Here is a 16,736-nt window from a genome sequence, read left to right as displayed (position 1 = left end):
GACCAGAAACTTTTTTCTTTTTTTGCTAGTGTTTGTTACAATGCTGAGGGCCTGGCAGATCCTACAACAATAAAGTGTTGCAAAAGCCTTGTCAAATCAAGACACGCATTGACGAAACCAAAAGACTTACAAAAAATGTTGGATCAGTTGGCTTTGCCAGTGCTTATTTATTTTCATGGCTTCCATAATCTTGTTGGAAATGGTTACACTGATTTTCTGGAAATACTAGCATGCATCAACACACTTTACTAAATGACACCTCAAAGAAACAGCTTCACAGTAGCAAAACATATATTTTCCTACTTGCTTTTTTTTCTGACCATTTTATTTTGAAAGCAAAGAATCATCACTCTTGCTTACAAACGTCTGCAAACATTTACATCTAATCAGAGAGAATTCTGTGAGCATTATACTTAGTCTCATATTGTTAAACTTTTCAAACGTGTGCACACTTTTTTTTTTTTTTACTGGAACTACAGCAGTGCAGTGTGACCTTAAAACATTTATTTACAGCCCTCACCCATTTTCATTAATGAACCATACATACAAGTTTGAACAGCTTTAACATATGGACACATAGTACCTTAACTGCAGACAGTTCCTTTATCTGTAAACTGGCAACCAAAGGGTTTGTGCTGCAGTGGCCTAGGCCTACTTGTCCCAAGGACAAAATAAAAAAACTTGTTGCCCTTAACCCAATCAATATATCCCAGGTGCCTGGCGATAGGAATTCCACATCCCTGTAGTGTTCTAATGTAAGTATTGATTTGCCCTTGTTAGTATCCTAGTGATCCCGCCCGTTAGCCAGTGCCCCTGTGTGTATGTCCCATTGTGAGTGTGCTAGGGTCTGTCCTTCTGTTTGTCAACATGCCCATGTTCCTTTGTCATTGAGCGCTTGTGGTAGTGTGACAGTGATGGTGCCCCTTAATCTATGACCTATGTCTTTGTTGCTGCTCCAGTGTTGTTTTCCTACTATCGTTGCCGGACCTCTATGTTACTGTACTAGCCTTATCATCCTACATAATGTCACTGTTTGCTTGCAAACTACTTATAGCATCCTAAGTCCACTTTAGAGCACTAATTGGATGGCGGAGTGATGAGGGTAAAGATGGATCAGAACTCTAGTGATATAAAAATGGATCAAGGGTGATTAATGTGATATCTTGAAGAAACATGTTTTGCAGTGACTCATGCAGCCTTATGGGTTATCCCCAATCATACTAATTTTAGTAAATTTAAATACAGGAGCAATTTCACTTATAGTTTGAAGTTTGTTCCATAGTGGACTGCTGGTCCAAATTTAGCTTACATGCTGATGGTATCTAGAGGTTTAGGAAATGTTAGCAAACGCTAAGCTTTCGTTTTCAAAGTAATCTCTGGCCTGCTGCCAGTAACATATACAGTGGAAAGCATTTTAATGGGGATGCCCCCCCCCCCCCTTATTGATTACCTCCCTGTGTACTAACACATGCCAAGAAAGACATGCACTAATGCACACTGACAGTTTGTAGGGTGTTTCCGTACAAGCTGCTACAACAAAATATTTATGTCTACGCCAATTCATTAAAAGCTGCCTTTTTCTTGAGACTTTCTTAAGCTTATGGTTTTAGTTTTAGCAATATTACTTTGCCATCCTGCCAAAACAGATCATGGTCTCTAGTTTTAAAGATTTCAAGATTGATTTATTTTGTATCAAAACAATTTTCAGTCTTTGCAAAATTATTTCACATCATGCATTAAAGTATTATTTCCTTTAAACTCCCTACTGACATGGCTTCTTTCAGTCTGACAAATAGTCCTTCATCCAGAGTTCATAGGAGTTGCGTTTTAGTTTGCCTGTGTATGAATGAAAGCAATGTACTTGCACTGAGTAATGTTTACCAAATCAATTTGTTTGGCTGCTTTCCAGTGTTTTTCCCAATCATGTAGTGATCTAATTAATATTTTGCAAATACATTAAATTAATGGTGTTTCCTTTTTTTTTTTTTTTTTTTTTTTTTTTTTTTTTTTTTTTTGTTATCTGTGAAGTTAGTCTCGGTCTTTACTGGCTGACTGCAAGTTTATCACACATGAATATAGCCTTACTTAAGTTTCTTTGAAATACTTTAAACAAAATTAGCCACAGTTATTTTTTTGCTGGTGTAACAGTGTTCAGCAAAATTAACCCATATTCCTATACAAACGCATTTTACTCTCTTTCCTTTATCTCCATTTCTGAAAGTAAATTGAATTACTTAATTCATAACATTAGGTTATTGATGACAGATTCACTGAGCATTTCTGATGAATTGAGAAATGTTTTGATAAAATAACTATATTGTTGCATATAGATAGGGAGAGCATGAAATTGAATAGTATCCATTTGTTCAATGGTCCATCACTTGACGTGGGACTGAGGTACTCATCAACGAATGGTTGATATTAGTATAAAGGAGGTGGATAATTATGAAACTAGAATCGCATTCTATAATATAACCTTATCGATATGTGTGTTTAATGAAATTAAGGTTATTAGAAATTGAGTTGTCATGTTAACTTGGCACTTCAAGCTATGGTAGCTCTTCTGAAATAATTGCAGTGGGAACCATGTTCAATCTCAAATTTAGTTTATCAGTAGGTTTGTTGTTCATTATTTGCACTTGTTCCCACTCATGTCTCTTCACCCACAAACAGAAAAACAAGACAATTGTTCCTGCCTTCACGTTGGAACTGCTTCAGACCACTAGATGAATGTAGAGTGCAGGTAAACAACAATACATATTTCGTAATTGTAAACCCTCCAGTCTGCGATTCAGTCTCTACATTCCATAAATGCATTTAATGACAATGGGCCGCCCTTCAGGGGTGGGGGAAGAGAAGTAATAATCTCCTTTGCCCTGGCAAACTAATTTCCACATATTTAGAGATCTCTGCCTGTCTAATGGAGATACCTAAGCCTTTGGCTATCTGCCTGCCGGAACTTATTTTGACTGCCTTTGGTATAAGCTTTCCGCTGGCCGAGCCAGCGGGGACATTGCTAGCAGAAACATGACAGTCTGCCCAACTCTAAAAAGAGCAGGTGTTCAGTCATTTTGGCAGGCAGGGTACTCAGCCATATTTGTGTTCGAATAGCCTGTACTCCACACTCTTAATTAAGTCCCTATTCTGTGATAAAACATTTGCTCATTTGATGCAACTTTTTCAGTTTGGTGGGATTTTACCAAAATAGTCAGTGGGTTTCCAGGTCCAGCCTTTGCAGGAGACTTGATGTTATGTCATGGTTTAAATGGTAAAGCCGTTAAGGAGGAAAGAGATTAAAATCACCCCTGCATTGCACGTCTGGATCAGGTATTCTAGTCTAAGTTCAGACTTATTTGCAGTTGATTCGTTCAGTTATGGAGAGTGGTTTTAGGAGCTGGATGGATCTGTGATGCAGAAGGAGTTTGCTGGTCCAGCCAAGTGATGTTTATTACTTTTTGGATGCACCTTCTTTTTCCAGTCTGATGGATTTCCATGCCCTAAAGTCACTGCACTCACAATAGTGAGGAGGAGGGGTGTAGCACTTCATAAGCGCATGGTCACCCGCAGCGTGGGACATGCTTTGCTGTTTGTTTCCCAGTCTGTTGGACAGCCTTTCGGCGGTTTGACTTCCATTCCCAGAAGTCGCTGCACAGACGATGAGAGATTAGGGGTGAGTGTAGCACTTCTTAAGCGCAGGAATCATCTGCTGCATGCGATGCAAAATGACTGGGCCAAGACTAGCTGTTCAAGCCCACCAGTGCTCGATAGAGGACGGGCTCCGCCACCCGTCTGACATTTTGCCTTTGAAGATATCATGAACATTGCCCGAAACCATATTCATTGGGGAAAAGGAAAATAACTTTGGGAGTAAGTGGTAAGGAGCGACTGTTTTCAAATTAAGTAACTAATTACCTGACTGGTGTTACGGGGTTTGAACAACAATGAGGTAGAATGTGTGGAAGAAAGACTCGTCACCCACCGCGCTGCTAATGAGGCCCTAAGTAAATCACTGATCACACTTGCAGTGGGAGTAGGATTACATTCTGTGATGGTTAAGCCTGGTGTTTTGAGCTTAACAAGTGTGTCTGCGGCAGTAACCAATTCTTAGGTGCATAACGCCTCATTAAGTAACATCATAATTTTTCCCCTCTATGGCTCTTCTCCTTCTCCCACAAGCAAAGAAGAAAAAAGAATTAGCCAGGGCTACACTGCCAAAAGCAAATCAGCCGCAAATTGCCAAATGTGGACTTAGCTCCAACTGTGGCTGTTTATGGACTCCGAAAGAATATAATGAGGAAACTAGTTTGATGGTAACTGCTTTGAACAAGAAAATGGAGGGCATGGATTACACAAAGTCCTCGTTAGATGCTGCAGCACACAGACTTGGAAAAAATTTAATCTGTGGTAAGCACCATGTTGGATGGTATAAACAAGGAAATTTCCTCCCTCACTAATCAAGCTTTTTGCATGTATAGTACAGAACATGTGAATACAATCAATATGGTTGAACCTCCTGCCCACTCTCAAATTATGGAGGAACCAGCTTGCAGGCTGTGGTCCAAACAATCAGTTCATGGAAGAAAGATTTAAAATTAGGCTGAGAGAGGGATAGCTGAAAACACTAAAGTCACACAATCTAAAGCATCTCTCTCCAGGAGGGACCATTGCGTCCCCTACTATAAATATTCCACCATCTTATCCCGATTCCAAGCTTAATATAAGGTCCTTTTAGACACTTCACTTTCAGTCTAACAGCACTCCTTATGCTGTTATTCTTCAGGGAGTCCCTCCCTTGTACCCTAACCATTCTGAGAAATGTCCAGTAGTTTATTGGCTGTCCAAAATGGCTGGTAAGACGCAAACCCTTTATTACAAAATACTTAAGATGATTAAGGTTGCATGGGTTGGAAGGTCCAGAAAAACATGATCAAAGACTGTATTGCAATACGCTTTAGAGACCCATTCCCATTTTGCTAGGTATTTCCTAAAAGGCTTTTCACCCTAAAAAAAGGTCAATGACGGGCATAATTACAAAATTGAAGCCTTAACCATCGGTGTCTTGTATGGGCCATAGTGATATAGAATTGAAGGTGAGACCCACTTTCACGGGTGGTGGTCAAGGAATACAGAACATATTTATAAAGTCCATTCTTACAGTAATTTGCTCCCCGTAATCAATTTATGACTTAGCATGGCTTGCAAAGGGTTGGCCTGAGAGAGTTCAGTCTGTCACTAACAATAAAAATACAATACATCTAGAGGTGGCTAGTTTGGCTAATTAATAGTCACCTAGTTTTTCCCAACCTTAGGCCTCAACCTAGTTAAAATTCCAATGTAATAATGAGCTCATGGAATGTTGCAAACATATCAAACAAGGTGAATAGTATGGAATGCCTTCTGTTCACCTCTGAATTTCAGATATGTGTTAGAAATGGGGTCTTTGGTTGGCAGTCAGGTTACCTCCTCTCCAAGCAAGGACCCTCACTCTAGTCAGGGTAAGTCATACACAATCCAAATTATCCTGTGTCCACCCTCTGGTAGCTTGGCCTTGAGAAGTCAGGCTTAACTTACAAGGCAATGTGTAAAGTATTTGTGTAATAAATCATACAATAACACCATTTAGTACCACAAAAATACACCACACAGTGTTTAGAAAAATATATAATATTTATCTGGATAAATGCAGGTCAAAACAATTAAAGATACATTAAGTAAATGTTGAGATATCACTGAAAAGTGATATAAAGTGTCTTAAGTCTTTCAAAAGCAAACAGTCTCTTTCAAGCACAAAGTACCTGGTTTGTGTGAAAAATCTCCACAAAGAACCGCAGAGGAGGAGATGTGTGGAAACAAAGGGGTGTGTGTCGATTTCTCGGGCCGCACGTGGTGATGCTTCGTTTAGTTTTCACGCAGGGACGGCTGTGCGTAGATTTGCAGCGCTCAGTGGTGGATCTTCTTCGGATTGCAGGGGTTTCAGACGCCCCGGGGACGATACCTGGATTTCCTGCGCTAGCAGGACAAAGTCACAGGAGCTGCATCTATCCGGTGGGTGCTGTGTAGAATTTTCTACCGCACACCAGGAGCTTTGTCGATTCCTCTCTGGAAGTCGGGCTGCGTCATTCTGGTTCGGTGTGCGGTTACATTTTCATTGCGGTGCATGCTGTGCGGCGTTTCTGGCAGGCTGTGCATCGAATTTCACGGCACAAGGAGTCCTTCTCGTAGAGATGAAGTCTTTGTGGTCCTGAGACTTCAGGGAACAGGAGGCAAGCTCTATCCAAGACCTTGGAGAGCACTTCTCAGCACAGCCAGAGAGCAGCAAGGCAGCAGTCCTTCTCAGAAAAGCTGTCCCAGTGAGTCCTTTGGGCAGCCAGGCAGTTCCTCTTGGCAGGTCTGGTTCAGGGATTCTTCACCAGCAGGTTTCTTGTCCAGAAGTGTCTGTGGGGTAGAGTGTCTAACCCAAGATGTGTCTTAAGTCTGTGGTTTTGGGTGCTCTTCTTATACCCATTTTGGCTTTTAAAGTAGGCTTACTTCAAAGGAAAGTCTCACTTGTTTATGAAATCCTGCCTTGCCCAGGCAAGTCCTCTGACACACCAGGGGGTTGGAGTCTGCATTGTGTGAGGGAAGGCACAGCCCTTCCAGGTGCGAGTGACCTTCCCTCCTAGCACAGATGGCTCATCAGAATATGTAGGCTACACCCCAGCCCCTTTTGTGTCACTGTCTGGAGAGAGTTGCAAACAGTCCAACTGTCAAACTAACCCAGACAGGGAATTCACAAACAGGCAGAGTCACAAAAATGGTTCAAGCAAGAAAATGACCACTTTCTAAAAGTGGCATTTTCAAACACACTTTCTTAAAATCAACTAAAATGTATTTTTAAATTGTGAGTTCAGAGGTCCCAAACTCCACATGTTTATCTGCTCCCAAAGGGAAGCTATGCTTTAATCATGTTTAAAGGCAGCCCTCAGGTTAACCTATGTGAGAGATAAGCCTTGCAACAGTTAAAACCAAATTTGGCAGTATTTCACTGGCAGGACATATAAAACACATTAGTATATGTCCTACCTTAACCATACACCACACCCTGCCCATGGGGCTACCTAGGGCCTACCTTAGGGGTGTCTTATATGTATGAAAAGGGAAGGGTTAGGCCTGGCAAGTGGATATACTTGCCAAGTCGAATTTACAGTTTAAAACTGCACATACAGACACTGCAGTGGCAAGTCTGAGACGCGATTACAGGGCTACTTATGTGGGTGGCACAACCAGTGCTGCAGGCCCACTTTTAGCATTTGATTTACAGGCCCTGGGTACCTCTAGTGCACTGTACTGGGGACTTACCAGTAAATCAAATATGCCAATCATGGATAAACCAATCAACAGTACAATTTGCACGGAGAGCATATGCACTTTAGCACTGTTTAGCAGTGGTAAAGTGCTCATAGTTCTAAAGCCAACAAAAACAGGCCAGGAAAAACAGGAGGAAGGAGGCAAAAAGTTTGGGGATGACCCTGCAAAAAGGGCCAGGTCCAACATGACCCCCACCAGCCTAAAGCCAGGGGAGAACCATCAATACCCTGATGTACTTCCCTGATTGAGGCGATAGAATAAGGACCTAGACCCACAACAGCAGGGGCATGTTCCAGTCCTACACCTTCCTGACTCCATTTGGATCCCTCTGTCTATACTCTCAGGACCCACTAAGCTAACTCATGGGGAACCTTTCTCCTCTCCTGCGGATACCCTCTATGTAGCACCTAACCTTACTTTGCTCACAGATGTATCCCAGAGGCCGGATAGTACCACCAGGGCCAACACAGTGGTGTTGCCCAATCCACCCCTGCGGTATGACTCTTGTCCCCCGCTCCCCCAGGGGTAACTCTGTCCACCAGGACAGCAAGCCACAGTGGCCACTGACAGCTGTCAGGGATGAGAGCCAGACTTCAGGCCTCTCAGGACTCTCTAACCACTGTGACTGAGGAGAGTGGGGGGCGGTAGCCCCAGGTGCTTGACCACTCTCCCTTCACCTAAGCCAGGGATAACAGCCTGACCCTGGTCCTCCCCTCTGGGGCTCTGTACTCTCCCTCCTGGAGCGGCACCCCCAGATTCCAAAATTGTCAGGGTGCTTATAGAAGCAGTCCTGCACTATTCTACCACCAGTGCAGGGGTGCTAACCTGCAACAGATCTTCCAACCTGGGGTCTGTACCTTCAGGTTGGACTAGGGCCAGGGGTGAGGCTTCCCTACCCCCTGCCCTCCCTTCTGGGGTCCTGCACCCCCCAACTGGGAGTGGTCCCCCTAGAAGACAACATGGTAGGGGCACTGTTAGCAGTAGCCCCTTCCTCCAGGTCAGGGGGCCTTCCAATCCAAGGTCTGTACCCTTAGATTGAACTAGGGTCAGGGGTGAGTCTCTCCCTCCCCTGCCCTTACTCCCAGGGCTCTGCACCACACCCCCCTCAGGGAGAGAGCCCCTAGAAATCACCCCAGGGGGGTGATTGGGCAAACCGCCCCCCATTTCAGGTCAGGGTTCACCCCCTGCACTGGATCCTCCAGTCCAGGGTCTGCACCTTCAGACTGGATGACTGCCTGGCAGCCCATGACTTCCTGGGGGGGCACACCCATCCCCCCAAAAGGTCAGAGTTTACCCTCTGAACCGGGTCCTTCAACCCAGTCACCACCCTGCGGTTGAACCATTGCCTGGCACACCAGGACTTCCTGGGGGGCACACTCACCCCCTTTCTCCTCCCCCCCCCCCCCCACCCCCCAAGGGACACACCGTCCCAAAGGGCCACACAAGAGTCTGGCTGGCACAGGTCTCCTCACCCCTGCCCATCTGGCAGAGTCTGGATTCCCCGCAAACCAGAAATGGTCTCACCTAGGTCATTCCTGGGGGCTCTGCTCTCAGAGCTGACCCCTGACCCTCCAGGTCCTCCACTGGGGTCCGCAGCCCCCTCAACCCTCTGTCTGGACAGTTAATATTGATAATTTTCACTTTCAGGCTTTTGTGGCTGTGACACCAGCCATATCATCAAGGGTGGAATGTGGGCTCGCTACTCTGGTTTCTACTTTACTTCTCGTTAAAGTTTGGAAAACACTTACACATTCATATTATCAATTTTAATATTGGCAATAGAGGACCACCCCAATTTGCTTATATTTAAGCATTAAAACTTAACAATATATTTGACTCTTCACATTTAGATGTTATTAATAATTCTGAGAAGGAATTGTATCAATTTTTTCATCTTGGGACACTGGAATCTTTTTATGCTGGACTGAGGATTTTAAATCTAGCAGTTGCTTCATCCTGCCTAAAGAGGTTCTTGGGATAGTATATGCCCTGGGCGAGGAAAAATCATGTTTTTACACACTCGATGTGGTGATGCTTTGAACAAGCTACTTGTTCAGTTTTAATTTGCCAATGGCAAATGACTTGTGTTCCTCTACTCCCAAATTATTACCCATGTTAACCAGCAGGGGTGTGTTGAGCGCCATTGATCTTTTGCTGGTTTCCTCTAACCAGCTAGTATCCATGGGCATTTTCATATAAATCTTCAACTGTAGGATTAACAACAATCCCATAGTGTTAACTCTACAATTATTTCCAAAACCATCTCTAAAATTGACTTGTGGAAAATATTGCTGTGGTTAGACCGAATGAAATACGTGGGCAGGAGTGGATTGAAGTACTTTTAATTCCTCCCTAATTAAAAAACACTAACTATATTTTATGTCCTGTTTAGATGCTGAAGCAGAGACTCTGCACATTAGCTATGGCTATTAAGCTGTTTGCATCAATCGAGTCCCTGCTAACAAAATCAGTACGGTGCAGTAAATTAAAGAATCAGTGTTGGTTTGACGATACCTATACTCATAAAAATCTTAAAGAAATCCTCCATATCAAACCAAGGTGCAGAGTATTCACAATTATAGACTAAGGTATAAAAAAGCCATAGTTCATAGGGAAAAAGAAATTCAGAACGAGGCTTGGGCAAACCAGCATGCGTAGAAAAGATAACATCTTGTCCTGGAAAACTAGAATGCTTTTATGGAAAACACTCTCTTTAACTGACTTCTCTGGTGCTGCCACAAGACAGGATTGATCATTTTAGTTGAATATTTAATCTGCAGAGGCAGGTATTGCCATTGAATTTGCTGAAAAGAAACAACTACTAGTTAATTCTAATTTTGTACAATTTGGCATGAAAGATATTATCTCTGTTCTTCATTAATCTAGCAAGTGGAAGGCTCTGGGGCCGAACGGTGTGTTCTGCTGTACTTCACACTGAGAGGAAAACAAAGTGAAGGGAATCCAAAGAATGCAGCAGTCAGTCTGAGTAGTGAATTTATTAAAACACTTCTCAAGTTTCATACACGGAAAGAATAATTTGAGCTTTTATTTCAGTTGCAGCAACACGCATGCAATTTGAAAAATAATCACAGCAGTCGATTGATGATAAAGAAAATGCAATATTTCAACAATGGATATTATATATGTATATAGACTACGTATTCATGCATGCACAACGCAAAGCTAAAAATAAGAATTAAAAATGCATCACCATAGGGCTTGACACCAACATTATCCCTTTGTCTGCCCAACTTCAGGTTGTGCAACCCTGACAACCGAAAAGAGAGAGTGCCTGGAATGGGATTCGTTTCTGAGAAAGGCATCCCTTCTCAGATGAGCTCCTTCTCTTCGGTTGTCAACCTTCCTCCGCTTATATACTTTAAACAAACTGGAGAGGAGAATTCAAGAAACCTCCCCTCCCATAGTGTAAGTTGTTGTTCAAATACTGGCTATACTAGGTCAGTGTGGAAAAGAACACGCTAGAGACTGACCAAATCTCACTGTGTTTTTCCAAGTCCGAGCTGTTCCGTGCTTTACCATAAGCATTCTCAGCCTGGTACATCTTATCATTCCTACTCCCCTATGTTATGCGCCCATTCTGGTCGAGAAGAAGCGAAAAACATGTTAACAATCTGTGCAAAGACAAATACCTGCACCACTAATGTAACAATGTTTGCAGTTCAGCTAAGCACAAAATGGAGTCAGTGGTGAAGATGGAGCCGGTGGTTAAATACAGATAGCAATGGATGTATTTAAGAATATCATTAAACTTAGGCTCCAGTTCTGATGATTATGCTCATTGTAGATGGAACCAATAATTTTAATCTACTGTGAGGGGAAACCGTCATCGTTGGGAATTTTTGTTCTTTTTTTTTTTATATTTGATAAAAAGAGCAGTAGGACTGAGCCCAAATACTGTCAACCCAGATTTGTCAGTGAAGCTGGTGGGCATAATCTCATTGGAGAAGTTTTAAGTGTGGGCAGAAGAAAATGTGATTCTTTCATAGACTCGGTACAGCTTCAGGCATGGTGTAGGTACAGTGAGGCAGTGTCTCAACTTGAGTTTGCTGATTAGCATTGTAAATTATGCTAAGCTATTAAATCCCTTGGGGCACCAGAGGAAATTGGAACATTCCAGGGCCAGTTGTATGAGACAGCAACCTCACGGGTTCCAATTAAGACCAAATGGAAAATGTGCTTCCCATTTTAATGTGAAGAGAGAGGTAAGACAAGGATGTGTTCTTGCCCCCATTTCCTTTATTTTATGTATTAGTGGTGTTGGTAAAGAACTTAAGACATGATGCGCAGATTTGCACAGAGCTGGTACCCAGCCCGCTCCAGTTTGACTTTACACAGAAAATGCTGTTTTAATGGCCAGGATGCCAGATGGATTTCAACGACTTACCAACTGCCTCACCACATTTATGAAAACCGGAGACTTCAGGGTTAATTGAAATAAATCATTTACAATGATTTGTGGTCAAGGAACCCCATAAAACGTGGACACATAATATTAGTGGAATTCAAATTAAAAGCATCTCAGCTTTTTCTTATTTTGGCCTGCAGTCTGGTTCACGTGACAGCTGGGAACATCTTAGGAGATGAGCTGAGATTTGCAGTAAAATTACTTAACAAGCCTGTTAAGGTAATGTGTGTCATCTTCAAAAGCAAATAATTGTCTGCTGCCATGTATGGGGCTAGTATTTGAGGATTGTCTGATACTGCTACCCTACAAAAGCAGGAGAATCATTTTTTTAGAAGAATCCTTGCAGTCCCGCAGTGGATGTCTGCGTATGTTTACCTTAATTTGAGGACTCTCTGAAAATAGTGCTTATACTACTATGGCACTTAGTCTGGACCAAAGATGAAACTTCCTTTACTAAGGCCAGTATCAAGGACTGACTCAGCTTTGATCACTCACTCAATATTACTTGGTTTGCACAAACTAGAAACAGGCATTGCATTTTTAATTATTTAGTTGTCTTCAACAAATCTTAGTCCATAGCTTATTATTTGAAAATGAATTGAAATGCTTGCTCAGTAACTTTATGAATAAGCAGAGAGCTGACAAAGAGACACAAACAACAGTTAAAAAAAACTGTATTTCTCACCACCAAGGTGGTAGAATTCAAAAGTATCTCTCTTTAGTATTGAATATACAACATCAGTATATTCTGACACATTTCCAGTTAAATATTGTACACCATATAATTGCTTTCCAATACATGGGTCAGTGGTGTTACGACAGACTTAATTGCCCTGTCTTTGTAAATAGGAATTTTAATGATCAAAGATTGATCTTTTATGCCTTTGTAACATAGACAAATCGGGTGTTTGTCTTGTAGGGGTGTTTTTTGTTCTACAAGTGAATCATGAAGGAAACATCTCACATACTTAAACTCTTGAATTATGAACCAATGGTTTGATGTGCTGTATTTTCATGTATGGATTGTTTTACAGATTAAAAAATATTGAAATGAATTGGATACTTTTTGGAGAGTACAGTAAAGCTTCCTTGAGTGTTAGGGTCGATGTTGGAATGATCCAGAGGGCTGCGTTTACCATGTGTGACGTTCATTAGAATCCTTATCTGGTTGGGCAGATAAAGAGACATTTGAGAGAGATATGTCATAGGCTGCAGGCAGTCTTGTAAATTGCCTGGCTATGTATCTCAAGTACTGGCTACTGGCCAGACAAGGACTTCTAGCCCATGTACAAGGTCTTGAATTACAACTTGTATTTAATCGGGAGCCATTAAGTGTCTTATTGACGTAATGTTTAAAGCAGTGAAGCCTGAGTAGTTAATCCACAGGCTTTGGGCTTTCTGGAGTGTGGAGAATGCTTTTCTGGGAAAGCATGAGCTGTTTGTAAGGATAGAAGAACTTGTCATAACTGACAATGATAATCAAAGGCATTTTTGGTTACTTGATTTATTTGAGACATAATGAAAAAAAATTTGTGAAAAAAAAAACTCTGTTTTGTTCCCTTTTGTTGAGTGTTGAAAGAAGACTCAGTGTGTTTCACAGTTGAATCGCTGTGTTTTATCTTTCATTAGGCCCATTAGCAGCACTTTTTATACTGAGGCAGAGATAGTACTTAAACCTTCAATTCTAAATATGTGTGTGTAAGCTGCCTCGTGTGGCCTGTCTCCGCAGTGGTTTAGATGGAGTTGTGCATTGTCTGCCTACATGTAAAACCTGCTATTATACATCACAGTTATACTTAATGGTGGGGCAATTAAACTGTTAAAGATGGGCGGAGACCGGGATGTCTTCTGAGGAACTCCAACGTTTATACTGCGGGGTTTGTATAGATGGATACGTAATTTGGCTTGGTAATTATGGTTTTGTATAAGAGAGGTGGACAGTTTACGAGCTCTACTTCAGTTACTGCTAATTTAGGTTGTTGTCCAGTTGCTGTGGATGATCAGAGGTATCCATGGCTGCTGAGCAATCCAGTAAAATTATAGTATATGTATGGCTCACATAACTGGCATTTTCTGCTGTAGAAGATTGGTTTCTTTTCTCTTCTTACCATTGAGCAGCCCGTTGCCCTCTAGATGCTCCAGGAGTTGCGATATGATTACCACTTGCATATCTTTCTTTATGCAAACTATGCCTGCAATAAATAGATGGTCAGTCAAGATCTCTGGGTTTGTTTTTCTTTATTCTTCTTCTGTTGAGAGAACAAACTGTCTGTTTTCAAAGTCAATGAAACTTTACTTTGCACATTCCAAATAAGTACTGACCAGCAACAATGGTTCTTAGGTGTTGGTATTTTCCAAACATTTGCCTTCCCACTGTCACAGCCTCCATCTCTTTGTCATTGTTTAGTATCCATCTCTTTTAATGCTGTTCCAAAAATCACCTTCTTTGTTGTTGGGTGATTATTATTTTTCTGGGTGTTGTTGGGCCTCTCACAGCCAATTGAAACCAGTTCTAATGATTTACAAAGGCTACTAAGTCCATGTTATTTAAAACGTGCTAAGGTATATCCCAGGTGTGAAAGTGGAGGAGGGTCTTTGGGTTGTTTCTAAATGGAACTGACATTATGGGACAAATCAATATTGAAGAATCATTGGTATGGGCCCTACCATTCCATAAAAAATAGTTCACTTTGCAATTTAATTTACACTCTTTTACCCCACTCTTATTAAAAAACAAACACAAAAAAAACATGTTTTTTTTTTGTAAATGTGACACAATTCGTAATGTGTAATATGTGTTTTTTCCCTGCAGGATGTACAGAAGCACTCTGTACATACCCTTGTATTCAGGTCTTTGAAAAGGACCCACGATATGTTTGTGGCTGACAATGCAAAGGGAGTTGCAATAGATGAAGAGAGGTAAGGGCATAGCAGCCTTTTTATTGTTTCAATGCGTTTACAGATAATTTGAGAATTTCGAGTTTGTTGTTGTATGGGTTAGATGGCAGATTAGGGTTTTCCATTTCCTTTTGTTTTTATAGGGCATTTCCCTTATGTGCAGTATGTTGATAAAGTATCTTTCCTAGCAATGGTATTCTACTTTAAATTTATTTTTAGAAATTCCGAATGAAGGTTGTACCCTAGTTTCCAAATTCCCTCAGGAAACTGCAAAAGGCTGTAGAAATAACAACATCTCTCTTCCTGCAGTTGACTTCTTAAGATTTGAAAACTACGTTTCTTCTATTGCTGAATGACTATATTGTAATGTCTAGCTGCTTACTGAAGATAGAGTGGGGTTCAGTTGAAACTGCAGGACTGTGCAGATTTGGACTCTTTACCTCTTGTTGGGTTTCACAGTGTAATTGAAAACGGTTTACCATATGTCCTTTTGACTTCTGTTAGATAAGCATTTGGCTGTTAATGTTGCCCATTACGTGCAAGTGTCAGCCTGTGATTTTCCTTTAATGTGATCCTGTGGGGAGTCTTTCAGGAGACGTCTTGGTCCGACATTATCTGTGTTCTATCACTGTTTGCTGGCCTGCTGCACTTTCAAGCCTCTAGAGGCTGATGGTGGCTTTGGAGTATTTTTCATTCACAAACAAAATGAGCACTGTTCTTCTTTGGTGGTGAAACTGTGGTCAGCAAATTAACCCATCTTCCCACACAGAACACATTGCACATTTGGGCAGATCACATTTGAATTCTTATCTTCCTATTTTCTGCTTGGACATTTGCAGTTAAACACAACAGCAAACAATTAAGTGCAAAATAAAATGTCTTTCACAACTGACATCACATTACAGCTTATGCTGCCGTATATAACATTAGCAACAAAACTAACACAAGTACTGTTTGCCATAAACAAACTAATTCCAAGCACGTCAAATGTCTTCCACTACTACATGTGAATCTCTTTACCAAGAATATAGTGAAGCTGTCAAGAAGCAAACCATACATCAGCTCCTTAACAAAAATATTCCCATGGCAGCTCAAGTCCCTACATTGTACCTGATAGATAATGTTGTAAATGCGCCCTTATATGTACAATGTCACCTTGCAAGCCTCAGAATAGCTTTCAGCCTTGTATAACACAGTAGAAAAATGACAATTGGCTAAAAGAACACTTGAGTTGCATGTTAAGACCTTGAGGGCAAGTCTGGTTTTCTTACTGCAGTGGTCGTGTGTTATTGGGACATGTTTTCTCTGTAACGAGGGCAAGTGGACTGCTGTTGCTATATGATGTGAAGAGTACCTCCTCTTTCTGCTTTGCCAGCTTTCCCTGACCGGTTCTGAAGAAGCCCAAAGTGGGAGGGAGGGATATCTTTACTATCATGGGAGGTGGAAATATCTCTGCCCCCAGTGGAAGTTGGTGTGAAAAAGCTGAATTCTCTTGCCACCAGTCTTGAAATGGAGCCCATGTTTATATAAATAAACCTCTTCTGTATAATCTAAAAGAAACCAAGAACTGGCTGCTAGTTATAACTGCTCTAATAAAAACCTGATGCTGTATTAGGAAGTATTTCACTTAACATGACCGTGCACTGACAGGAGAGATTGTCTCTTTTTATTCTCTGCAGTCATAAGCTAAAGATGTCCATTAAGATGCGCACAGAGTATGGACCTGTGCTGCACATGCCAGCGGTTAAAGAAACCAGAGAGAAGACTGCTGGGGACCCTTATCCACAGTACCCAAATAATCAGGGTATGTTTCTTTGGTGTATTTTTCATGTTACTTTTTAGGCCAAGACCTATTGATTTTAATACTAATAATATAATTAGGTAAACAAGTTCTCCGCCACCTCTCTCCAACCATTGGTCTTTTGTTGTTTAACTCCCTTTTTGCTTCTGCCCTCCACAGCATTGGGAAGTGGGTCCACCTATTTAAGCCTCTGGTTAAGGTCATTGAATGACAGCATTTTGCTCTTTCGCAAGGTGCACCTCCCACACATTCCCTTTAGTGCCA

General features: G+C 41.5%; 1 protein-coding gene across 1 annotated transcript in view; it reads left to right on the top strand.

Moving 5' to 3' along the window:
• PLRG1 (pleiotropic regulator 1) overlaps positions 1-16,736 on the top strand; it is a 168,341-nt gene that overhangs the window by 4,836 nt on the left and 146,769 nt on the right. Inside the window, exons 2-3 of the mRNA XM_069242908.1 lie at positions 14,586-14,692; positions 16,351-16,475. Coding sequence (XP_069099009.1) covers positions 14,586-14,692; positions 16,351-16,475 — 232 coding nt within the window. The remainder of the gene's footprint in view (positions 1-14,585; positions 14,693-16,350; positions 16,476-16,736) is intronic.

The sequence above is a fragment of the Pleurodeles waltl genome, chromosome 1_2 (assembly GCF_031143425.1).
Source record: "Pleurodeles waltl isolate 20211129_DDA chromosome 1_2, aPleWal1.hap1.20221129, whole genome shotgun sequence".
NCBI classification, from domain to species: Eukaryota; Metazoa; Chordata; class Amphibia; order Caudata; family Salamandridae; genus Pleurodeles; species Pleurodeles waltl.
Note: the sequence above shows the minus strand (reverse complement) of the source record. Positions and strands in the feature narration are given on the sequence as shown.